This window comes from Castor canadensis, chromosome 10, assembly GCF_047511655.1.
Source record: "Castor canadensis chromosome 10, mCasCan1.hap1v2, whole genome shotgun sequence".
NCBI lineage: Eukaryota > Metazoa > Chordata > Mammalia > Rodentia > Castoridae > Castor > Castor canadensis.
Genome location: NC_133395.1, coordinates 145,351,800 through 145,376,381, shown reverse-complemented (window position 1 = coordinate 145,376,381; position 24,582 = coordinate 145,351,800). Strand labels below are relative to the sequence as shown.

Sequence of the window (24,582 nt, the reverse complement as noted above, 5' to 3'; positions counted from 1 at the left end):
TAGGTGCCCGCTCCCCCTGGCTCCTGTGGACAGCAGTGGGCTCTGCCCGGTCAGCTTTGTGGACATTGTTATAGCACGCTGTGTCATTGGCTGGTGGCAAGGGACTTGTTCTGGGCCTGAAGCAGGTGTGCACGTTGGTGAGCCACTGTTCCATTTCATGGCCAGTGTCACCTGATGTGGACATACTGGCAAGTACAGCCCCCCCCCCCAACAACTCTGAATGGAGGTGACACAGGAATGACCTTCGGGTCACCCTCCCCTGCCCCCCGGCATTATGCCAGTTCCTCACACCGGCTGCCACGGTGGCCAGGCCTCTGAATCCATATCCAGTCAGAGCCCAGAAGTCTTGAGTTTGAGAAACAGTCCAGACCTCACCGTCACCCCTGGGGTAGGGAAAGACAGGACAAGAGGTGGTTCAGGGTTCCCCAGTGCCCACAGTGGGCCATTGAGTATTGGTGTTGGAAAGACCATCCTGGAGCCAGAAACAGGCCAGAGAGAGGTGGGGACATGTCCAGGGTCACACAGCATATTCAGAGTTGGAGGACCCTGTCCCTAGCTCTTCAGCACACCAGTCATTCTGGGGGGGTTGCTGCCCAGGGAATGCTCCAGGGGACTCTGTGCCCCTGCAAAGGTTCCTGCAGTGGAGGGCCAGGGAGGGGTTATGGGACTCAGCAAACATTAAGTAATCTTGGGTCTCATGACTGGAGTTGCTTTGGTCTCAGCGCTGCTTAAAGGGCCCAAGGCAGCCAGCCTTCCAACCACCTCTCTGGCCTGCCTGCCCTGCTGCACCGCACCTTGCTGTCCCCACAATACCACTGGCGTTAGTCATAGCCCCTCCCCAGTATTCGGAGAGTGTCCCAAGGCCAGGTAGAGAGAACCGGGACCTTCACGGCCTCAGCTGGCCTCCGCATCAACATTCTGATTCCTGGTATGTGTGTGTCCCTAGCCAGAAGCTGTTACCAGTCAGCTCCCAGAGCCACACTCTCCTGCTCAGCGAGGCCTCGAATCTCACTTCAGGTGGGAGGGTTGACCAGATGTCTCACGACTCCCTCCCAGCCCCTTATAGGCAGGGAGGGGGTGGACAGTGGGGATGCTTATCCCCTCAGGAAGTGCTCCTGTGTGATGAATGAGGCTGGTAGAAGCCCGTTCTGGGGACCCCCAGACTACCATAGCTCAGACCTTACATTCATTGTCACCACGCTGTGTGACCATGACTGTTTCAGGGGAGCAGAATCTTCTGGTTCCCCTGCCTCCCCACTAGACCCACCTGACCCTGTCTTGGCTCCTGCAGTAAGGTGTATCCCACCCTACTGCCTGGAAACACTATTTGTTCTTTCTCGCTCTCATCCATGTCTTTTCTGTGATGTCCACCAAGTCCTTCCCTGGGACACCATCATCGCTGAGCAGGACAGCTGGGGCAGGGGCCCAGGAAGGGACTGCCTGTACCCTGCTGGTGGGACATTATTCTTCTAGGGATCCTCCCATTCCCACCCCAGACTATCACAGCAAGTGCCAACTAGGAAAAGCAGGCAGCAGACAGTCAAGTTCTCAGTGAAGCATGTGCATTTGGCTTTCAGATCTAGTCAGATGCAGTTCAAACCCAGATCACGTTTCCTAAATCCCTGTTCAGGTCACAGGAGCTGTCACAGTTATCATCATCCCGTTCCAAACACAGAACCACAGTCCCATCTGTTAACTTGCAGGATGCTTCTAGAAGCTTCACCTTAAAACAATGTCAGCCTCACAGGCCAGCAGGAGGGATCACAGCTTTCCACCTGCCACCATGCATGAACCTTTGAGAGGTACTTGGTCACTCCAGAGCCCACCAGTCTTCCAGTCTGTGTGCCCCAACTCCTTGAGGAGGCCTTCCTCTGGGAGAGGTTGCTCCCATGTAGGCACCCTGAAGTCCTGCATGACAGGACCCCTGAAGTCCTGCATGCTATGTGTGACGGTGGAGCCTGGGGGAAGCTGGACTTGCCTTGTGTGCTGCCTCTGCAGAGGAGCGCCTCATGTGCAATCTGCATCACGTCCCAACCTCCTGTGCTGACAGACTCCTCTCCACACTGAGCACCCTGAGGGTACGCTGGTGGCACTACCTTGCCCCAGTGCCAGGGACTTATCCAAGTCTTTGTCACCCTCGAATGAACTGAATCCAGACAGGAAATATGCTGCCTTAGGAGCCAGTGTGCTCCCTCTCCCTGGGAGGCAGAGGATTTATGTGTGTGGCTGACTTGATGTCCTGGAGGGCAATTTAAGTCCTCAAACTCCCAGGGCCAGGGACTTATTTTGTATTTCGCGTTTTTTAATCACCTGAGGACTTGGTGGAAAGCTACTAGGACAGTCCTAGTTTGATAAAAATCCTCAGTGCTGGAGTGTTTGAATAAAGCCAAGTGCCTAGGGGCTTTCTGGGGACAGTCGAGCTGCAGCTCCGCCAGGTGCCGATCTGGGGTGGGCTTTGGGCTTATCCAAGGGACCTAAGGGTTTGGTCTGAAGTGACCAGGAAGGAAATTGAGTGTCTTTTGGCAAATGCTTGAGCAGCAGCTGGTGTCACTGTCTGCCACATGAACTTGGGGAGTCCAGATGTGGGAGAACAGCCTCCTTGTTCCTGTGAACAGGCCCCTTCCCTCCCTGAGCCAAAGCCTCCCAGGCTTTATCGTGGAGGACCTAAGAGCACTGGCCTCTCTCCCAGGGCAAGGGGACTGGTCAGAAGTCACAACCAGCACCCACAAGGGTTAGGGATGAGCAAAAGGGTAGAAGAGTGTGCAGATGCTCTCCCCCAGGGGTCTACAGAGGTGGGACATGGCACTGGCCCTCTGTGTCCCCGGTGACTGCAGAGGGCCTGGAGGCAGCGGGGCTGGGTTCAGACCCCAGCTCTCGCCTGCCTAGTTTCACACATGAGTTTGGTCAGGTCACTGGACCACCTGTGCCTCAGTTTCTCCTCTAGAAGGGTGGTAATAATGCCAACCTGCCAAGGCAAGCGAGAAGCCTGGGAAAGCGTATCAGACTTCCTTCCAGGGATCACAGGTGCCCCCACAGGTTTCTAAGACCTCAAAGTCCAAATAGAAATGTCAGCTCCATTCATTTACTCATTCAACTGACGTTTATAGAGTGTCAACTGTGTGCCAGGTCTTGTTTTCAGTTACGGTTGGCACAAAACAGACCAAAAGCCCTGCCGCCTGGGAGCTTTTATTCTAGTGTCCAGAAACCCACAATAGGTCCTAAGCAAACAGAGACAAGAATTTTAGAGAATCGTAAGTGCTCAAAAGGACCAGCCCTCTCCCCTTGCAATGAAAGAAAGCTTTGAAAAGGAGGTGAGGACAGCCCTGGTTCGGGCTCTGCTAGACCTAGATTCTAGTTCTTGCCCTGATGGTTTCCAACTTGTGGCAGAAGCTTGGGGGAGTCCCATCCTGTCTCTGGACCTCAGTTCTCATCTGTGAAATGGGGGAGCAGGATGAGCCTGCCTGTGGGTCTGCAGTCACAGCTTGGAGCCCCCATGCCTGCTTCCACTCCTGTCACACATCCCTTGCTGGCTTGAATGTGAGATGTGGCCTGTCACAGAAAGGTGAAAAGCTGTCTGGGCACAGTTTAAAGACAAGTAAGAAGGTGCATTCAACCTCCACTCAGGTTAGGACACAGAGCACGGCTGGAAGTCCTCGTGTGTGCCTTCAGTCACTCCCCCACAGAGTCTCGCCACCCTGGCGTCTGGGTGATCAAGCCCTTGTCTCGCTGTCCTCCCACCTGTGGAACACCCCTGTACGATCTGATTTCCTTTCCTGGCTTGGGGCCTTCTAGACGCAGCTGTGGATGTCTTGCGCACAGTGACTGCAGCCTCTTGATGCTAGGAGGAGCTGCAGTTTGTCCCTCTAAACGAGACGGGTTTTGTGGTGACCCTGGTCGACGCTCCCATGATGGACAAGGGGCTGTGTTCAGTTTGGGGCTGTTGTCCTTGAACCTGGGTCAGCACACGCACCACTTCCAAGACTCCTACCACATTGCAGGGCATGGCCAAGCTCCACACCCCGCCTAGCCCCCCCACTCAGGCTTCGTAGCTTTGTGCTCACCTGGTGGTCTCTCTGACATCTGAGTTCGCATCTCCCTGGCTGTGATGAGGGCGTTTGGGGGACATTGCTGTTTATTCACCATTCAACTCTCTGTGATGAAGGCCTGTTCAAGTCTCTCACCCATCTCCAGCTGGCTTTTAATTTTCTTGTTGATTCGACAGATTCTTTGGATGTTTCTGGTTGTAGTTCTTCAATGGTTACGTGTGTTGTAGATATCTTCTCCCCCTCCCTCCCTCTCTGGCTTGCCATTTTTACTCTGAAGGGGTCTTGGGAGGAAACTATAGTTTCAGAGTACTTAATTAAGTAGTCAAACCTGTCCTCCACTTCATTAGTGACATCTTGTGTGTGTTTGAAAGCCATTCCTACCTATAGTCACCGACAGTTGTCTGGATTCACAGTCACGGGACTTTAATTCACCTGGAATTATATTTTGTGTATAGCATGAAGTAAAGGGCCCCATTTCTCTCTCTCTCTCTCTCTCTCTCTCTCTCTCACACACACACACACACACACACACACAGGGTACAACTCCAGTGTAAGGACGGTGTTCTCTCTCCCAGCAGCGCTGCCCCCATGAGTCCACTCTATACCTCTCCCGGTGTCTAGGAGCCTGGGCTTCAGGTGGTGGGCTGGAGGACCCTGCAGGGCTGAGTGACCAGGGTCACCCAGAGGGCGGGGCGCAGCCCTCCCCACCTTGCCACACTAGCTGCTGCTCCTGCCAAACAGGTCCTAGGGCTGCGACGTCACGTGTCCAGCTGGCGCTGACTTGGGCTCTGGCGGATTAAGCAGGGGCTCAGGGTTTATGACCGGCACTGGCCCCTGCCCAGGCCAGGGCAGGGTAAAGAAGCTCTCCTACCGGGCAGTGGAGGCGACTCAGAGGCCGGGTGAGCTGCGACCATCTGTGGCAGGAGGCCCCACCTGAGCACTGGAACAAGGTAAGGGAGGGCAGTCCATCTGGGACCTAGCCCCCAGTACCTCTGGTTGGGAAGTAAGAAGTCTTTCCCAGGCTCCTCTGTCTGTGTCTGCTGGGCAGCCAGGACTGGGAGGAGCCCCAGAGGCCCTGTCCCACAGAAGACAGTGCCAGTGTAAGTGCCAGTTGAACCCACACATGTGCACAGGCACCCTGCCCACCCGCCCCCAGTGACTGTATCCTCGTTTAGTGGCCTGCCTACTGGGTGGGGTGGCCATCACAGGCCCTGCGGTCTTTGCTGTGGCAGTAGTCAGCTGACAGAGGACACAGCCTTCGTCCTGGCCCAGAAGAGGGGAAGGTAATTGCTGAGCACTGGGCCCCTCTACCTCATCCTCTTTACCTCTGGGTTGCAAAGTGGGGACGATTCACCTATTCCATAGATGAGGAAACTGAGCCTCTGAGAAGGGCCAGGCTTGCCTGAGGTCAGGCCAGCCTCTTCCTCCTCTGGGCTCCACCTAGCCATTCAGTGACTGCCTTCAGCCCCTGATGGCCTCCCCTGAGCTGTGTGACAGACATGTTATTCCAGAAGCAGGGCTGCCACTCCCAGGGTCTCCAGAGAACCCAAGGCCACTGGAGAAAAGTCAGGGCCAGGAGTAGAACCTGCACCTGGGTCCCAGCTCAATGGTGATTTGGCCACTCACAGCCCCCCCCCCCAGCAGTGGCAGCCAGCCCAGATGACAGTGGTCCTCACCACATTGGGTCCCTTTGAGGCTGAGGAGCAATCATGGGGAGAGCTGCTCCACTCCCACAGCACAGAGTAAACCTCTGCCCCTGTCTTCACGGGATCAAGGAACCTTGATATCCAAGGTTCCTTCATCTTCTGAAACTCTGTCTCCTGGCCTTTCCCTTTCTTCCTGGGCCTTTGCATGTGTTTGCATCTGTGGAGCTGATATTTTTGGGCCTGTGATAAAAATGTCCAACTCTGTATACAGTGGAGACTACACATGCCCCTCCTCCCCGGGGCAAACTCGAGAAGCATTAATGGGTTATCTGATTAGATATATATTGATCACCCCCACCTCCACCCCCACGGCTTGCTTGGTTCCATGCTGTGATTTCCCTCTGGTCCTGTGTGTCCATCCATCCTGGCCGGCCAGGGACCCAAGCTGCCACCCCCTCCTCCCGAGAAGGCACACATATTTGCAGGCGCTGGCACAGGAGTTCCCTGGTCAGCAGGCCTGGAGGCTGCAGCCTGGCACAGGGCAGGCAGAGGGATTGTGAGCAGGAAGAACGGTCTCTCTGTGCCCAACGAAGACCCAAGCTGGAGACCAGTTCTCCCCACCTCATTCCAACCCCAGCAGATCTGGGTCTGGGGGTGGAGCTGGAGACTTGGCTCAGGCCCAGTCTTGCTGCCAGCTGGCCACTGTGTAACCTTGAGCCAGCCCTGGATTCCTCTGGGCTCCTGACTCAGTTCGGCAGCCCAGACAGTATGGCAGACTCGGTGAGAGGACTGAGGCTCTGTCCCCTTTTGGACCCAAGCAAGCCACACCCCACCCAGTCCACCCGGGCCAAAGCCTGTGATGTGTAGGGATGGGGATTCATTTGCTTTAAATATTAAATTGCTTAAAAATACCTTAAAAACCTTAATGTCATACTGAAGGCCATGCTCAGCCTGGCTAATGTTTTCTCTCAGACCTTGTGACTTCTGGGCCTACAGGTGTCTTGCCTCTGCCTGTGTCCTCATCTCCCAGAGAGCTGGCCTTTATCTCTCCCCAGAGTCTGAGAAAGGAAGATCACAGGTGGCTGCATATGGTCCCAGATCCTGCATCTATGCCTGTGAGCCCTCCCCAGGACGCCTTCCTGCTCAGAGAAAGAGCAGGATCCACTCTTGGCCTTGGAGAGGGTGGCAGGGACCAAGAGTCCCAGTCACAAGTGGCACAGAGCTTCAAGTGCTCCCAGTGCACAGACGTTGAGACTGTGACTGCACAAGTGCGGTCGGCAGAAGCACAGCTGCACTGGTTTGAGCCAGAGGCCTGAGGGCTATCTCCACCAGAAGAGGGCGCCAGTACAGTCTCACACAGGGTCCCTGCATGCAGATGGCAGCCCCGACCTTGGGCACACCCACTGACAAATTAGATGCTTGGACTTGGGGTCCCCTGGGTTTTGCTGTGCTTACTTTTCTAGAATGTCCCTCCAGAAAGTCCAGTGGGAGCCCAGGGAAATCCAAACACCCTGATCTGTTTGAGCAGCCTGAGTTAGACGCAGCAGAGAGAGGGCCCTCGACCGTCTTAGGGGCTGCAGACCCACCTGGCTTGGGTCTGCTTCTGTGCTCGGGTCAGCTTTTCCTGGCTGTGCCCTGGCCAGGACTCCTCCACACAGCCGGAGGCCTTCGTTTCAAATCCGTGAGAGTGTGCCAGCCCCTTGCCTCTCCCTGCCCCCGGGGAGTGAGTGCTGCATTGGGAAGCTGTGTTGGTGGGCACAGGACTCACGCGAGCTGGGTGTAATTCATGTCACCCACAAAAGCTTGCCAAGCACCAGACGTGCCAGGCCCTGTGCTGGGTCTGGGGACAGGCAGTAAACCTGCCAGCCTTATCTGTATCCAGAGGGAGAGACACGCTGCCCCAATGTGCCATGCCACCCAGGTGCTGGGAGGAGCAATGGGAGCAGGGCAAGGGAGGTGGTGGTGTTGAGCTGGCTCACCCTGCCCCAGTGCTGGGCGCCACCCCTCCTGCGCTCCTCCTCTAGGCTGGACAGGCCAGGCTGCCGTTCCCCAGCAGGACGACAGGTGGCACCAGCCCCTAGCTGTGTTGGGCTGGCTGGTTAGGTGCAGAGGAGCTCTGGGACAGGTGGGGGTAGGGGCTACTGGGGCTCAGGGAGGTGTTCCCTGGTCCACCCCCCGGCTCCTTACCCTAATCCCAGAGCCCAGAATGCGATTGTCGGCGCCCATCTTTCATCCCCTCTGAGGGCTGCTCTGCCAGCTGTGCCCTGAGCTAGCTTCTTAAGCTGATCTAAATTTGTAGCAAGTGGGACCTGGGGACTGCTGGGTAAGAACCCCCTTTGCAGGGGCTGGGGGCTCTGGAGCTGGAGCACCAGGGCTTCAGACGTGGGCTCTGCAGACTGCAGGGGGAACTCTGGCCGTAGGTCCCTGCTGCCCAGAAGGGTGGGTGCAGTGAGCTAGCATGTGGTGGGCAGCCAGCGGTGGAGCTTGTCACCCTTCATCCCACTCACGGCCCCCAGAGAAGGGCAGGTGGCCACCCCTTGATGGAGGTTGCTGACCACAATCAGGGCCTCCCTCTGCTCCAGCACCCCATCACTGTTTCTTGAAGCTGGAAACTTGGGACCTGATACAGTGCCTGGCACACAGCAGGCACTGACAATACCAGGGTTTGAGCTGTGGTGCCAGGGCAGGGTGGGCTGGACTAGGTGGGTGTGCAGAAGTTCTGCCTGTGACACCCAGAGCACGCCCCACTGCTTAACTTTAATCTTGGTTGAGGCTGAGATTCTTTTCTTGGACAACTGTGTTTCTTGGCGTGACCCCGGAAGTTGTGAGTTCAAATCGTTTTTAACAAGCTCCCACTGCCCGTTCACTCCCCTCTCTCCGGGTGTTCAGGGGAAATTCTCTAGAGGCCGTGCACCCTGTTGGCTAATGGAATGATGCGTGTTCATTCTTGTGCTGAAAAGATGTTTCCATTGTAATTTTCATAGGACGTTTTAGAAATAATCAGTTTGGGGATCCTCAGTAGAAACCTTGGAGAACCACTGGCCTATGTTTTAAAAAACAGGAGTGCTTGTTAGTTCCAGAGGACACTGGTAGTGGGTTTCAACACGGGGGACAGATGGGGGTGGTGGAATTGTGGCAGTTCCAGCTGTGGAGTCTCAGCTGCAGGTGGTTGGGGCGGGCAGCAGGGGCCTGGGGATGCCAAAGGGCAGGTGCTCAGGCTCAACGGGGAAGAGCAGGAGGCCAGTCTGGAGCGTGACCCTGCCTGTGTCGGCCCCCACAGTGGGCTCCAGCCTCACATGAGGTGACTACTCCCCGCTGTGGGCACTCCTGATTCTTCTCACCAGCCTGGCCTCGCCGTGCGCATGTGGGGCGAGGCCGGGGGAGCAAGAGTTCCATAGTAGCGCTACTGTGGAAGTAAATAAAGTAATTATTCTTTAGTTATGAAGAGCAATGACTCCTACTTTCTGTTCCAGCTTTATATTTTAACTGAAGTAATGGCTGTTTGTATGGTTTACAATCCAAAGGGACAAGCATATGTGTGGTGGGACGTCCCCAGCCTTGTTTTTACATGAGGGTGTGGTGATAGGGCACGGTGAGGATGGTGGCAAAACAGTGCTTGTCTCCTGGCACTAGTTCTCTTCCCCTAGACACAAGTGCTCAGGTTCTTGTGGCTTATTACAGTTTCGTGTTTACCCTGCGTAGCTGGCTTTGTCAGTCGCTTAGCCATGGGAGGCAGAAGTTGTTTTCTTCTGTGTGGAAGGCGTTTGAGGCTCAGAAAGGTTCTGTGAGTTGCCCAAGGCTGCACAGCTAGAAAGTGGCAGGTGGTCTGGTCTTTGGAGCCTCCATCTGTTCTGTGAGGTGTGGGTGGTGCCCTCCCTGTGTTGGGAGGGTTACACACATCATGGGTAAGTGCCCAGCTCAGAGGACCAGCTCAGGGCTGAGCACACTCCCGTATGTGGAATGCAGGTGGCCACTCACGGAAGCTGAGGGCAGTATGTAGCAAGCTGGCTACTACAGCAAAGGGAATTCTCTAGAAGGCAGCTTTGTCCCAGCAGGGCCTCTCTTGAGATAGGGCCAGGTCCACCGGGAAGCTTTGGTTGTCACCCTGCAGTGTTGCTCCCAGGCAGGAGTGGCCACTCCTCTCTAGTTTGGTCCATGCAGGCAGGTCGGGCACCATAGGGCCACAGGTCCTAAAGCCCTGACAGGGACAAGGCTGCTGCAGGAGAGGACGAGAGGACAGGAGGGCTCTTAGAAAGAGGGGACGGCAGAGGAAACCACGATCACAACTGCCAGGCCCCTCTCCTGACTCTGTCTGCTGCTGCTGTGCTGTATTAAATGCAAATTAACTCTTAACCAGGGTGATAATTACTGCCAACGCAGCTGATGTGGTGAACAAATTGTTGTGCGCTTGTAAATTAAAAATTGCCTTCCTAACGCTCCGGGGGGCTCCAACCCTTGATATCTTTGCTATTAGCACGTAAATTACCAGCGATTATAGAAATTGTTAGAGAGGCCAGAATTGTCTGTGGGTGGCTTGTGTTGCGTGGAGAATGCTGGCTCTGGATCCCTGCAGCAGCCGAGGGGTCCAGCCTGGTCTGGGGTAGGCTGTTCGTGGCCAGGGGTCGGCTCTCTCACCAGCCAGAAGCCTTCATCTGGCTTCAGGGCTCCCACATTCTTCCATAGCCAGGGTAGCTCATGGCTGGATTCTAGCTCTGCCACAGCTGGCTCAGTGGCCTCAAGAAAAGTCATTTCATCTCTCTGTGCCTCAGTTTCTCCCAGAACTGAGGATGGGCACTGAGAGGGGTGCAGGGATAATACAGGAACAGCCCATGCACCTGTCTCCACAGGCGCCCTCCTGAGGGCTTGAGCTCAGTTCCTCCCTGTGCCACACAGGAGGTGCACAGTGGAGCAGCAGGAAGAAGGGACAGTATGTGATGCCCCAGGCGGATGGCCTCCTTCACCTTAGTCATTGACTCATGCTTGACTGGATTGTGTTGTTTCTTTCTTTCTTTCTTCTTCTTTTTTTTTGTTTTGACGGGGCCTGGGGAAGAATGCTAGGCTTTGAACTAAGGACCTTCCACTTGCTAGGCAGGCACTCTATGACTTGAGCCACACCTCCCCGGCCCTCTTGGTTCTTTAGTTATTCTTCAGGTAGGGTTTTTGCCCTGGGCCTGCCTCTGCAATCTGCTGCAATCCTATCTGTGTCTCCTGAGTACCTGGGATGACAGATTTGTGCCACCACACCTTGCTTTTTTGCTAAGATGGGGTCTCCATAGATTTGCCTAGGCTGGCCTCAAACTGAGATCCTCCAGATCTCCATCTCCTGAGTAGCTGGGATTGTAGGTATGAACTACTGTTCCCGACCTGATTTTATTTCTTATTGCATGTTCTCAGATTTCTGTCACTCATCAGAAAAGGCTTCCAAAAGCGTAAGATCCAGGCCACAGAGAGGGTGTGAGATGCCTCCGGGTGGACCCCAAACTCCACTCACGGGGACAGGAAGAGCACAATATGGAACCCAGGAGGGTCATTCCCCATGGAGCCCTGATTGTAGTGAGGCCAAGCTTCAGTCAGGGCAATTGTCTTCGTGTCTCTTTGTCACCCAAAAGGCTTCGTTACATTTACTTATTATGTAGGATATTGTCACGTGGTTCTGTAGTTAAAGATGTACAATACAGGGGTGCCAGGAGCACCCTGTCCCAGTCCCCTCCCCGGGGTGTTTTGTGTCAGTGTGTGCGTGGCGCATGTTATGTGTGCACGTATGTGGGGGCATGTGCACATGTGTGTGTGTACGTGGTCCTCCCCCTTCTTTTTATTTTGTTTCTGTGGGGCTGGGGATGAATCTGGAGCTCCATGCATGCTAGATAAGCCCCTACCACCGAGCCGCGCCCCCAGCTCCCCCGCCTCCATAGCATCCTTCAGCTTCCCTACCAGGCGTGAAGGGCACGCTTGTATTTTACTGGTGGCCTTCTGAAATAAGGATTCGCTGTGCTCACTGATCTCTGGCCTGCACGGGACAGTGCTGGCCTCCAGCACAGACTTCCTGCTGACAGCAGACGTTTACTGCAGTGTTTTGGTTTTGTTGATTTATTTCCCTAGGAAAATGCAATTTGTGCAGAGGGAGGCTGGTCTCCACTCATGGAGTAGGTGTAAGGTGTGTTTGGGACAAAGACAGGTGCTGAGCAGCTGTGCATAGGTTCCCTGTGGCCATGGAGAGGGTCAACCTGGGGATGAGCCCACCTGCACTCCCACCTGCCCACGGCCCACAGGGGCAACTCCTGCTGGTCCTCCCCCGTCACAGTGCAGGCTCTGCAGGGACACAGAGCCTCCATCCCGTGCTCCCAAGCTTTCTGTGCCTTGGCTCCTGCCAGTCCCATATCTAAAGGGCCCTTCTGTTACTGGGCCTCCCGATGAATTCGCTTCCTGCCTCAAATCCAGAGCACCCCCTCCCAAGCCTTCCCTAGGGGCCACCCACCAGTCAGCAGTGTTCACCTCCCTGCCAGGTGGCTACATGGGGACCCATTCCAGTGGCTTGGGGAGCCTCAGAGGGTCTCAAGTCACCAGGAGGGAGAGAACCTGAATTTCTAACCATTCCCAGCCAGGGCCGCTGTTGCAGTTCCTGGGACCCCACTTTGAGAACCACTGGTAAAGCGGAAAGAACACAGGCGAGTGTCAGCCTTCTGGGTTCTAATCATGGTTCCATCACTTGCGGGTGTCGTTTTAGGGCAAACTGCTCAACCTTTCTGGGCTGCAGGACCTCTGTGATTAGACTGGAAAACAAGCCCCACACTGCAGAACTGCCGTCAGGGTTATGTGAGCTCGTGGCGTGGGCTGGCACTGAAATCTGTGAGCTGCCTCCTCCCCTCCCCAGCCCAGCCTCGAGGGAGGGGTCCGACCCCCGCCGGGGAGGAGTAACCTGGAGGCAGCTGGCAGCACATTCCGGAACACACATTCTCAGGTCAGATGCACGCAGGTCACGAATCGACCTCCTGCATGGCCTGCCTCAGTTTCCTCCCGGCCAGCAAAGCGGGGCCATGCTGGTCGAAGTCTACCCCGCACAGGGACAAGAGAAGGTGTTTAAACCGATACCGTGAAGACTTCCATGGGGAGGTTAACCTACTCACGAGTGTCTGGCAGCCTCGGGAGCCTGGATCAGCACGCACTTGCAGAACAGGAGCGCATCTGTTCATTAAAGCAGAGGCCGCGGGGCCAACCAGGCACTGCCTGGCCTGGGCGGCCGCTCTTGCGTGGCTGTGAGCTCAGTACTTACGAGGAGGCGTGCTGACACCCTGACGGCTGCCCAGAGTGCAGACCAGCCCTCGCAGCTTTCTAGGTAGATTTTGCTACATTCCCTCAGTTTCCCCACCTGCTTTAACATACAGATGGAGCCCCCCCCAGTTTAAGTAAAAGTACAGGAAAGAAATACACGTATGTCAATGACAGCCCTTCTTATTCCCAAAGGGACACTCCTTGTTTATAAAACCTTGCTAGGCACAGTGACTCACACCTGTAATCCCAGCTATGTGGGAAGTAGAGATGGATCATGGTTCAAGGCTAGTCTGGGCAAAGTTAGTGAAACCCCTGTCTCACTTAACAAGCTGTGTATTATGGTTGTATGCTTCCGTCATCCCAGATATGCAGGAGGTCTAAGCCAAACCCAGGCAAAAACTCTAGACACTACTAACAGTGGCTCAAACCTGCTTCTCTGGAGGCAGAGATCAGGAGGATTGTGACTTGAAGCCAGCCCAGGGGGAGTTTGTGAGACCCTATCTCACAAATACCCAACACAAAAAAGGGCTGTGGAGTAGCTCAGGTAGTAGAGTGCCAGACTAGCAAGCGTTCAAACCCCAATACCACAAAAGATTTTTAAATTAAAAAATAAAACTTTCAGCTGCCAGGTTCCTTTTAAACACTGGCCTTCCTAGCACACTGTTTTGGGAAAACAGGCTTCGCCTGGCTTTCTAGAATTAGCTGCATACAGAGGGGTGCGATGGGGTTTGAGGAAACCAGGATGGGAAGGGGAGGCGGGAGGGGCCCCAGGCCCCTAGTTGTTCTTGAGCCAGAATGAATGCGGCCGAATACAACTCATTCGTCCATCAGAGGTATTTGCTGGTCACCCGCTGTAGACCAGGCACCATCTAGAAACTGGGGGTCCATGGTGAATGAGTGAAGTTACAGAGCTTCAAGGTGGAGGGAGTGATAGGCAGTAAGAAGTGGCCGAGCAAGGTAATTACAGACTGAGACTAACTTTACTAGCTGGTGAGACTGGGGTGGTCTGGGAGGGTCCCTTGGACCACTAGAGCCTGCAGGTGCTGTCTTGGAGTCTTTCTTGTGCAGCTTTTCTCTTCCAGATGTGCAGCTTTGAGGATGTGTCTCAGAACTGCAGGCCTTCATTCATTCCTGGCCCCGGCTCCCTGAGGGGCTCATGCAGGGTCCTCAGAGACTTGACTCAGCCCCAGGACACTCTGTTGAGAAAGGAATGGAGAGGTGCAGGCAGCTGGGGGAGAGATGGGAAGAGGCAAGGGTTGCTGTTGCCACTGGCAGCCCAGTTGGACTTCTGGGGCAGCCTCAGTGGGGCTGGCACACTATTCCCGTCCTGCTCTTCCTGGCTTCCCCCTATGCCAGAGGGAAGCAGGGTCCTCGGAGAGAACAAAGCCAAGGCAGTGGGTCTGGAACAGGTGAGGGGCAGAGCACTGGGCAGGGCTGAGTGCTAAGAGGTGTGCACAAGGCTCACAGAGGCACAGGCCAGTCACAGGGCGGGGGACAGAGCGAGTCGGCCCTGGCCTATTGGCTGTTGTTAGTCACATGAGCTTTTCAATAGAGCAGTGTTGCAAGTGTGGACTTGGAACAGCCACAGCCCTAGGTTCAAATTCTTCACTCCTAGCTGTTTGCCTTAAATTTCTTAAGCCTTCTGAGCTATGCTCTCTCTCTCTGGATGAGTGGCTGAGGATAATAATGACAGTGATTTCCTCACCTTCTGGGGTTGTTGTAAACCCTGAGCAGCGTAAGTGGAAAGCACTTAGGACAGAGCCCGCACCCATAGCCGCACCTTGGGTGTGAGGAGAGGGACTGGTGGGTTATCTAGCGTCATGGTTAAGTACATGGTTTAAACTCAAATCCCTGATCAGCCAGGCACTAGCTGTGTGGCTTTAAGTAGGTTATTCCACCTCTCTGTGCCTCAGTGTATCTGTAAATGGGATGGTTGTTGAGAATTAAGTTCCATAACTGCTGTAAAGTGCCTGGTGCAGAGGCAAGAAGGGGGGCAGGGGGACGAGAGGGGGGCTCAGAAAGACCAGGCCTCCTGCCCCAGATCCAAGATTGCATACTGGAGCTGGGTTATACTGCTGATGGATGCCCAACAGAAGTGGCCCCAGCAGGAGATGCAGGCCCTGGCTGGAAAGGGCACTGACTGCTCTCCAGCTTTGGTTGGTGGGAAGTGCCGGTGTGTCAGGGGAGTGCTGCAGGCTCTGGGGGGCTGACTCAGGCAGCGCTGGCTGAGCAGTGATGGGGTCATTGCCACACCTCACGCTGACCCTGCGAGGGTGATGTCATCAGCCTCCCCTTTGAGGCTGAGGGCACTGAGGCTGGGTGACCTGCCCAAGACTACCACCAGGGCTGGACATCTGTGCAGGGCACTGAGCCACAGGTCTGCCATGACTGTTGGGGTGGAGGACTGGGGGTGACCCAGGGACACAGGGGCAGCTCAGGGTTCTGGGACAACCTGCAGCAGCAGCAGCCTGGAGCTGCTTCCAGGGGCCACAGCACAGCATCTGTGGTCTTCTCCTTCCTCCCCAGAATCTGCCAGGGCTCCCTTGTGCCACCCACCATGGGAGAGGGGGCTGATTGTGAGGGGCTGATGTGGGTATGTTTGGCTGTGTGCTGGGGCAGGGGTGGAGGGGACATCTTGAACGGAAGTGAGCAGAGCAGTGGGGTGGATGGACGGGGTTGGGGAAGAGCTGGTCACAGAGAGACAGCAAGTTGGCTGAGTTCCCTCCTGAAGCTGCCATACCCCTTGGGTCAGGCAGGAAGATGGGCATGTGGCCTTGAATACAGACAGAATCTAAGTGGTTGCACTTCAGAAGCCATGGGCCACCCCCTGGACTCCAGGACCTGGGGTGGGTCTGCCCTCAGGAACAGCCAGACTCAGAGGGACCCTGTGCATGTGTCTGCTACCTGCCACCTGCTTTCCGCCTATGCAGCCCACCCCACTGGGTGGCAGTGGGCACTGGATCTAGGATGGGTAGGCTTCCTAGAGGATGGACACCCTTTGCTCATGTAGGGAGAGTGTTTCCTGTCTACCGTGCGCCTGTGCTGCATCCAGCAGCCCCTCACATCCAGCCCTCCATCCTGTCTGCAGCTGCCCCTGCAACCCCCCAACCCCCACCCCAAGGGCCTTCCCTGTGCAGCCCCTGGCTGCCATGGTCATGTGGCAGATGTTGGCTTGCTAACAGCTGCCTTAGACCTTATCTTCACTTAAAGACCACGGGAAGCAGCCTCCAACATTTTCCCTTCTCGGTGGCCCTGTCACAATGTGGAAAGAGCTGCACAGGGGAAGTCAGTCCTCAGGCCTTGCAGGATTCCTGGACGTTCCCCCAGCTGCAGGTCCCTCATCTGAACAGCATGAGGCACCACTGAGCCATAGAGCCTCCTTCCTCTCCCATGTTATGGCAGAGAAATTTTAATCTCTGCTTGGGCTGAGCCTCAGCCAACTCAAGGACCGTTGTAGTTGGTACAAATTTCCTTGGTGCTGGGCAGGTGTCTGGAACCAGGCCAGTTACACAGGACAGTGGGATGTCTGGAACCAGCACTGGTGGAACAGATGGAGAGCGATGGTTCCGGCTGAGACTGGAGTGCCCGTGGTCTGGATGATAGGTTTTCTCTTTGCCTAGGGACATGAGAGAAGGCTTCTAGAAGAGGGGGTATTTGAGATGGGCTTTGAAGGTTGTGTAGGAGGGTATCAAACAGATGAAGAGGGTGCCCCAGGGCAGTGGGAACACATCAGCAAAGGCATTTGGTGGGGGAACTGCAAGGTGTGTTCTGGGAGTGGCTGTTGTTGGGATAGTAACCTGGAAGGAGGCAGGAGCTGAATTACAACCAAGCAAGTGCTGAGCAGGTCAGTGCCAGGTAGGAAAGTCAAGGGCAGCTGTCTAGTTGAGGGGAGACCACCCCATGCCTCAGGGCAACCCGGGACTTCCCAGAGTGACTTAGGCCAAGTTCATTCCATTTGTTTTGCTTAGTCAGATTACAAAAGGTGCTAATTTACAGGTGGTTTCTATGAAAAATGGTTGGAGGTTTGAAAATAAGTTAGTGCCTCCTTCTGTATTTACCTGGGAACATTTCTCTCCTCCTGTTCCTGAGCTGTCACTCTGGAGTTCTGTGTTCTGTTTGTGTTTTGTGGCTCTCTTAAGGCTTTCTTGTTTTTATTTTGAGACAGGGTCAGCTGTGTTGTCCAGGCTGACCCCAAACTCCTGGACTCAAGCAATCCTCTTGCCTCAGCCTCCTGAGTGCTGAGTGCTGGGGTGGCAGGTGCCTGCCGCCAGGCCTGGCTCTGTCTGGTTTCCTTACTGCATCCAGGAGTCACAGCAAGTCTTGTTACACGTGTGGGTTAGTGTGGTGGTCTTAAAGCCCCCTGTCCCAGGCTGTCTACTCTACTCCAGGTCCCCAGCCAGGCCACTCTGGTGCTGAGGTTCTGGTGGGCAGTGTGGCAGGAAGCCAGGGTTGTGTCAGTGTGTCCGGTACCTAGCTCACAATCTGAGGCACATCTGAAGACCAGCTCTGGGGCCTCAGCTTCTCTGTCTGTGAGGATTTGGACTTCAGGGATGGTTACAAAGCTTTGTACTGCCCATTGTTTGGTTGTGACACTGGGGTTCATGGCAGTGTGGAGAAAAGGAACGTAATGACTAATGGGCACAGAGAGGGCAGCTTGAAATGGGCAGTGATGAGGCCTGAGTCCATCTGTGTGGCCGTCGACATGACACAGCCTGCTCGAAGACCAGGATCTAGAGTGGCCTGAGAGGCGGCTCAAGTATCATCTAGAATTTCATATTTTTGAGGACTAGCTCTGGTGGCCTTAAAAAACCTCCTAAACTGGGGTGCATGGGAAGGCTGAGACAGGATCGTGAGTTCCAGGCTAGCCTGGGCTGCATACAGAGACCCTGTTTTGAAAAACAAGAAAAAAAAAAAAAAAAAGAGCCTCCTAGGGGATCCTAAAAGATGCTGGAGGCCCTTCTGTCCTCCAGCACATCTTAGTGGAAATTAGTAACATCTTACTAATTTCTTTATTATACTGGCTTTTTTTCTTAGTTATTTATTTTTAGTTTTTTTTTTTTATTATTGTTGGGCTGGGTTGGGGGTGCATTTTGGCATTTACTGAAGTTCTTACGATATAGTAGTATAAGAATTTACCCCCTCCATCTCTCTCCTTTATCCCCCTCTCCTCATTTCTGGAACAGTGTCAACAGGTCTCATTTTTCCATTTTCATATGTGACTACGTAATATTTCCACCACATTCTCCCTCCTTCACCATTTCTGTATCTCCTCCCCCTCCCACTGGTAACAACCCCCAGAAAGGAACTGTTTTACCTTCTCATTCTCTGTTTTTGAAAAAAGACATTTTTATTTGTTGAAGATAAGTTATACAGGGAGTTTCATTGTAACATTTCCATGTATATGTGTATTATAACCTGAATTGGTTCATCTCCTCTATTTTTCTCCTTTCTACCATAGTCCCCTTCTTATGGGGATTTCGACAGGTTTAAAATTCTATATTCATTCTTGTATAGAGAGTACATCAACCATATTCACCTTCTTAACTTCCTTCTTTCATCCTCCATCTCCCGTTAGTGACCTCCCCTTAGCGTGACCCATTTTCATAATATCACTTGTGTTTGTATTGGGCCTATGTTCCACATATGAGAGAGAGCATGTGGCCTTTGTCTTTCTGAGGCTGACTAGCTGCACTTAAGATGATGGCCTCCAGTTGCATGCCTGTACCTTCAAACCACATGGTTTCATTCTTCTTTATGGCTGATTAAGACTCCATTGTGTATATAAGCACATTTTCTTAATCCATTCGTCAGTCATGGGGCGTCTGGGCTGTGTCCATAGCTTGGCGCTGTGAATAGTGTTTCAGTAACCATCAGTGTGACTCAGCTGTGAGAGGAGCTGGACGTCACTCTGACAGTGCCATGTGTCTGGCCAAGGACAGCATGGGGGCTTTGGAAAGACAAGACAATTTCAGAAGCCAGAGGGCATGGTCAGGCTGTGGCAAGTGAGATGGGAAAAAGCACGCAACTCAGAACTAGAACTCAGGGCAATATGGTAGAACCAAACATTTCTATAACTGACTTGTTTCTTTTTTGCATCCTGCAACCCCATACACAAGCTCCTACTCATCCCTTAAGACCCAACCCAAAAATGTCCCCTCATCACTGGAGTTACAAGCTCCTTCTTCCATGGTCCCACCATACTAGGGGACACTTGTCACAACAGTGTCTCCCTATTCAGGTCCTACAAGACAAGGGCCATGTATGTGCTGATGAATACCTCTTAACATAATTAAAAAGTCAGCTGGAGTAGAGGTGGCTGATGAGCTACGCTTTGAGGAAACTGAGGCTCAGAATGCTAAGCAATTTGCCCAAAATGGAACTTGTAAGGACTCTGCCCAGTCTAGACATTTTAGCACAGAAATTGACCTCCTCTGCCTCTCCAGGTTGGTACTTATCACTTCCAGGCATGATTCTGCCAGGCAGTTAACCGAGCAGGAGCAAGAGACACACTGCAGGAAGATAAAAAGAGAACTCAGAGGCACTTGGATTCCACAGACTCCATCCTCTGGTAGTAAACATGCTAACAGGGAAACTCAACCCCTTATAAATCCCAGCTGGAACTTTGTCACCAAGACCAACCTGGCCAGCGGCGTGGCCCTGGACCTGGAGGAGTGCCTGGAATTCTTGGAGAATCTAGGTTGTGTGGCTTCCGAGCCTGCATCCTGAGGGCTCTGGCAGCTGGGCTGTCGACGTCATTTATTGAAGCCTATTTATTTACTTTTTTTTTTTTTCAGTGCTGGGAATTGAACCCAGGGATTTGCACATGCTAGACAAGTTCAAGTGTGGAGGGGGTTCATTCTGTGTAAGATTCTCACCTCCCCAATGACCAGTGGTGCTGAGCATCAGTTTTTGTGTTTACTGGCCATTGGTGTATCTTCCATGGACAGATGTCTATTCAGAATTCTTTGTTCCTTTTTTTAAATTGGCCTTTTCACTGTTCAGTTCTAAGAGTTCTGTATATAGTACAGACTCTAGATTCTCATCAGATCTATAACTTGCCGGTATTTCCTCCCATTCTGTGTCTGTTTCTTTTAAGACAGGGTCTCCCTATGCAGCCCAGGCTGGCCTTGAATGGATATCTTGCCTCCACCTCCTGGGCACTGGGATTATAGGAGAGTACCACCATGCTAGCCTGTGTATGTACTTATTTGTAGTAGAGCAGAGGAACCATGGGAGGCTGAGAGGAAGAGTGTGGGGAGAGGGCACCAGATTCCGGCTCAGCCTGGAAACCCTGATGCTGTACATGCCTTTGGGGACTGCCTGGACAGTGCTGCAGGCTGAGCCAGACCAGCCCCCTTCCTTCATTGTCCCCCTGCATTAGTGGCTTCTGCCCCTTCCTGACTCCTGTAGACGTGCCAGCTGCTGTCTGACCCTGGGGGAGATGCACTGGCAGATGGGGTGTGTGGGTCCCCACTTACTGTCTCCATACCACATACAGGCATTACACAAGTGTGGGTACCAGGCACTGTGCGTGGCTTCTTGGAGCCCCAGGACCAGTATTGAATAAGTAAACGTATAAACAGCACAACAAGCCCCGAGAGCTTCCAGCTGGGAGGGATGAGAGCCTGGGAGATCAGGAGAGGGTGAAGGAGGTCTCTCAGGGTTAACCCAGTGAAGCTGAGCCTCAGTTTCTCATCAGTAAGACGGGGCAGAAGTCCACCTACTTCATAGTGTTGCCTGGAGACTGAGTGCAGTAATGAGCTCTCAAATGCAGATTCTCACTTTCAGCCTGCGCAGGGCAGCAATGCGACTCCGGTTGTGTGTGGGGAAGGCTGCGTGCGATGGGGAGAAAAGCCGCTTTCCATCAGATCTTGCCCCGCAAAGCGTGGCCCTAGACTCAGGGTGAGATCCACTCCCTTTTCTGGGGCAGGCGCGTCAGAAGCCCAGAACCACAGGTGCAGGTGGCCAAAGTCAGGACAGGAACCAGCCGAGTAAGATCGGATTGGGAGTTTTGGCCGTTGTATTTGCTGTGCTTACTCGATGAGGAAGACGTGGCTGTTGGAAGGCTTGGCTATTGGAAGGGGTGCAGAGTGCTCCTCTCAGCCTGCGTGCGGGGACCGGGGAGCAATTGCCGGGATTCCTGTTCCTGCGGTACAAGCCTCAGGCCCCGCTCGGCCCCGCCCCGCTCCCTGCGGCTCCGCCCCACAGCCCAGGCGAGGCCCCGCCCCTCTCCCTGCGGCTCCGCCCCACAGCCCAGGTGAGGCCCCGCCCCTCCCCCTGCGGCTCCGCCTCCACGGCCCCGGCGAAGCACCGCCCCGTCTCTCTGGCGCCGTTCCGCCTCTGCCCCGCCCCCTCTCGCCCCGCCCCTTTGGCCACGCCCCCTCGCCCGCGATCCCGCCCCCTCCCGGGCCACATTCCTCCGGCCGGACTCGCTCTGCGCCAGGCGGGCGGCGGCGGAGGGGCGGACTCGGTCCATCCGGGCTTGGAACTCCGGCACCCGAAGCCGCGGGAACCTGCGAGCCTTGGGCCAGAGGGACCCGACGTGGTCGCGTGGCAGGTGGTCGCGTCTCCGGGTGATCGAGTGCCGATCCCGGAGTCCGGCGGCCGCCGGCGGGAGCCCGCGGTGAGCGGCTGGGCCTGGGTCCCGGGCGCCGGCCCCGTCAGCTCCCGCCGCGGCCGCCATGTGGTGCCTGCACTGCAACTCGGAGAGGACCCAGTCCCTGCTGGAGCTGGAGCTTGACAGCGGGTAAGGGGTCGGGCAGGGCGGAGGCCGGGAGGGATCGCCGGCCGTGGGGTGTCGAGGAAGCCCGGCTGTGTGATGGGTTGGTGGAGACCGCCTGGCGTGCAAGTGTGCCAGAGGGGGGCTCCGGAGATGGGCGTGCAAAGCGCTGTGACTGTCAGGACGGGCGCCTGTCCGGTGCAGGAGGAAGGCCACCTCCAAAGGGCAAGGGGTGCAGGGAGAGGAAGAGTGGGGCCTGGGGACAGAAGTGCGTGAGCTACGGAGTTCCTCTGGGGGGCGAGTTTGTGAGAGTGGAAGACTGGATGGAAGTTGGTGAAGGGTATGAAGGACAAGAGAGCAAGTGGACAGAAGTTTGTGGCAAAGAAGCCGCCTCCCTGCACTAAGCTGTGTCTGATTGCTGGAACCGGGCTGCCATGGAGGCCTCCTGCAGGCCTGTTTATTGAAGACCCCCAATCTGGGTTTGTGTTTCCAGTCTTTCAGCAAGTCCCTGAGCAAGGGACCATGAGTTGTGTTCCAGGTGTGTGAACAGCCCATGTAGATCCCATGCACCTGGCATGGGAGGCAGCTGGGTGCCTGTAGTGGGACTGTGTGGCTGCTGTTTTTGACTCAGTATAAATATAAGCTGGGCTGCCAGAGAGGCTCCGGGGGGGTTGTTGTTTAGTGTGGGGTGAAGCCTGTGCCTGATGTGGTCTGGGGGTAGTATGGTAGCTCAGGGAGGCCCCCTCTCTGTTTCAGGGGCCTGTGGCGGCCTGTGTTTATAGAGGGAGAGGGGGAGAGAGAGTGTGTGTGAGTGTAAGTGTGTGTGTGCTGGGAATATTGATTTCCTTTCTTGCTCGCCAGCACAGCTGCCCCCGAGCTGTCTGCAGGCCCCTCCGAGGAGCAGAGCGTGGGGCTGAGAGGTTTGTTGACAGGCAGACTTGGCTGTGTCTGGCCCCCTTGGGGGGAAGCCCACCTGGAGCCATTTGATCTTTCAGTTCAGATATTCTGCAGGCGCGTGCCTGGCATTGCATGGAGAACAGGCATGTCTTCCCCCTTCCCACCTCCACCAAGCCTGGGGCTCCGTGGGGAGTGGTGGGGAGAGGGTGCTCCTGGCATCTGGGTAAAGGCCAGGCAAGCTACAGCTGCAGAGCCATCTGTCTCGAATTGGGGGCATCGTCGGTAAGGGGGGGTCCTGTTCATATCCCACACATGCTCACCACCCTCACTGTTCATCAGCTGTCCCTCCCAGTGTTGTGTTTGCTTTCCTATCCTTGTGGGACCAGCACCCTCTTATTGCAGGGGAGCAAACAGGTTGGGCATTGTCTCGTCAGTATTAAGGCCCTGGAGTTTATTAGAGTGTCTCCTGTACCAGTAACTGCCCTGGGACCAGGGACATAGTAGTGACACGAGACTCTGTCTCGTGTAGCCAGCAGTCTAGTGGGGAGCATAGTGACCACAAGGAGCAAGTCAGGGTGTCATGGCTGCACCCTCTTACTCTCTGAGCTGAGAGAGATAAGGGGTTTTTCTGCTCTTTTGAGGATCTCCCAAGTCTCCATGCAGCAGGCATGTCCAGGCTGCCTCTTTTGCATCTTTCTCATCCTGCATCCTTAGCAGTAGGAGGCTGGCTCTCCATGGCTCTGATGCGGGCTCCCAGCTGCAGGGAGCCCTGCTTGGATCCTGTTGGGTTTGGGCTGCTGCTGAGCAGCTGCTGCCCCAAGTCACAGAGCAGGGCCAGGTGTCCTGGAGATTAAGGTTCTGCTGCTGTTTGTCTGTCGGCCTCAGAGCAGGTGGGGCCCATTTGTTCTGAGGAAGCCTGGGGATGGCTGCAGAGAATCTGCCACCCTTAGGCCTGGAGGCTGACCTTCTAGGGGCCAGTTTATCCCCCACCCAAAGTCTTTCCAGCTGGCCACATCTCTAATCACAGATGGGACCCACCAGGCTCCAGAGATCCCAGGAGACTGTAAGGGGCCAGAGATAACCACTCCTGGTCCAGTCTTGCCACCCTGCTGGCCTCTGGGTTGATACATAGGCTCCTTCCATCCAGCACACTGAGCTTCACTGTGTGTGGACCTCAAAGCAACTCAGGACTCTGTTTACTCTTCTTTTCTATATGTGTACAGAAAGGCAGGGACAGAACTACTAGACTCTTTGAAGGGGACCTGGAATAAGGCCCAGCTTTGGGGATGGAGGGTCAGTCTCGGGGGGCCCCCACCAGCATTTCAGGCCTTTGCTCAAGGAAGTTGGACTGTGAACTAGTTGTGCTAATATTTACACAGCCTCGATTCAAACATGAGGATGGGACTGACAGCTGCATAGTCGAATAGCATGATGACTGTGTAGATGGGTGTTTCTGGGCTGCAGGGGCTCAGTGTCTGTGTGCCATGCATGCATGCGGAAGGTTTTATCTGGCTGCATACTGCAGAGCACAGAATCATGGGTTGCCAGGAGAATCTCTGAATCCAGGGCACTTGGGGCAGCAGGAAAGAAGGGCTGGGGAGGCAAAGAGATTTTTTTCAAATCCAGCTCAGTTTTGTCAGTTTATACAAGTTACCCCAGCCATCTGGGCCTCAGTTTCCCATTTAATTATGGGAATAACAATACTGCTTGACAGAGAGGTTCTAAGAATGTGGGTGGCCTTGCAAGGCTGACCAGCCCTAGGGCCTCCAGCCTGAAGCTGCATTTGTCCAAGTCAGCACTCTTCTTGCCAACTGCCAGTGACCCGCTGCGTTTTCTTCCTTCTTCTTTTGTGAATTTCCTGTGAATTATGACGATGTGTGGACTAGCCTCCCAGTAAGCACAGAGGCAAGGCGACAGCATGGGCCAGTACTCGGCTGTGGCCTGGGGAGAGGGCCCTGTGGGACTGGGGGAGAGGACGCTCCAAGGCTGTTGAGTGTGATTTATC

General features: G+C 54.7%; 1 protein-coding gene across 15 annotated transcripts in view; it reads left to right on the top strand.

Annotated features, from left to right (window-relative positions):
• The window catches only part of Iqsec1 (IQ motif and Sec7 domain ArfGEF 1), a 304,194-nt gene that overhangs the window by 228,365 nt on the left and 51,247 nt on the right, over nucleotides 1–24,582 (top strand). Inside the window, exon 1 of one of the 15 annotated variants that reach the window (XM_074044546.1) lies at nucleotides 21,387–21,707. The exons of 13 other annotated variants lie outside the window; for them this stretch is intronic. In XM_074044546.1, coding sequence (XP_073900647.1) covers nucleotides 21,643–21,707 — 65 coding nt within the window. In that variant the 5' untranslated portion in view covers nucleotides 21,387–21,642. Of the gene's footprint in view, nucleotides 1–21,386; nucleotides 21,708–24,582 lie in introns of those variants that run through there. One more of the 15 variants, XM_074044553.1, reaches the window with a different exon arrangement.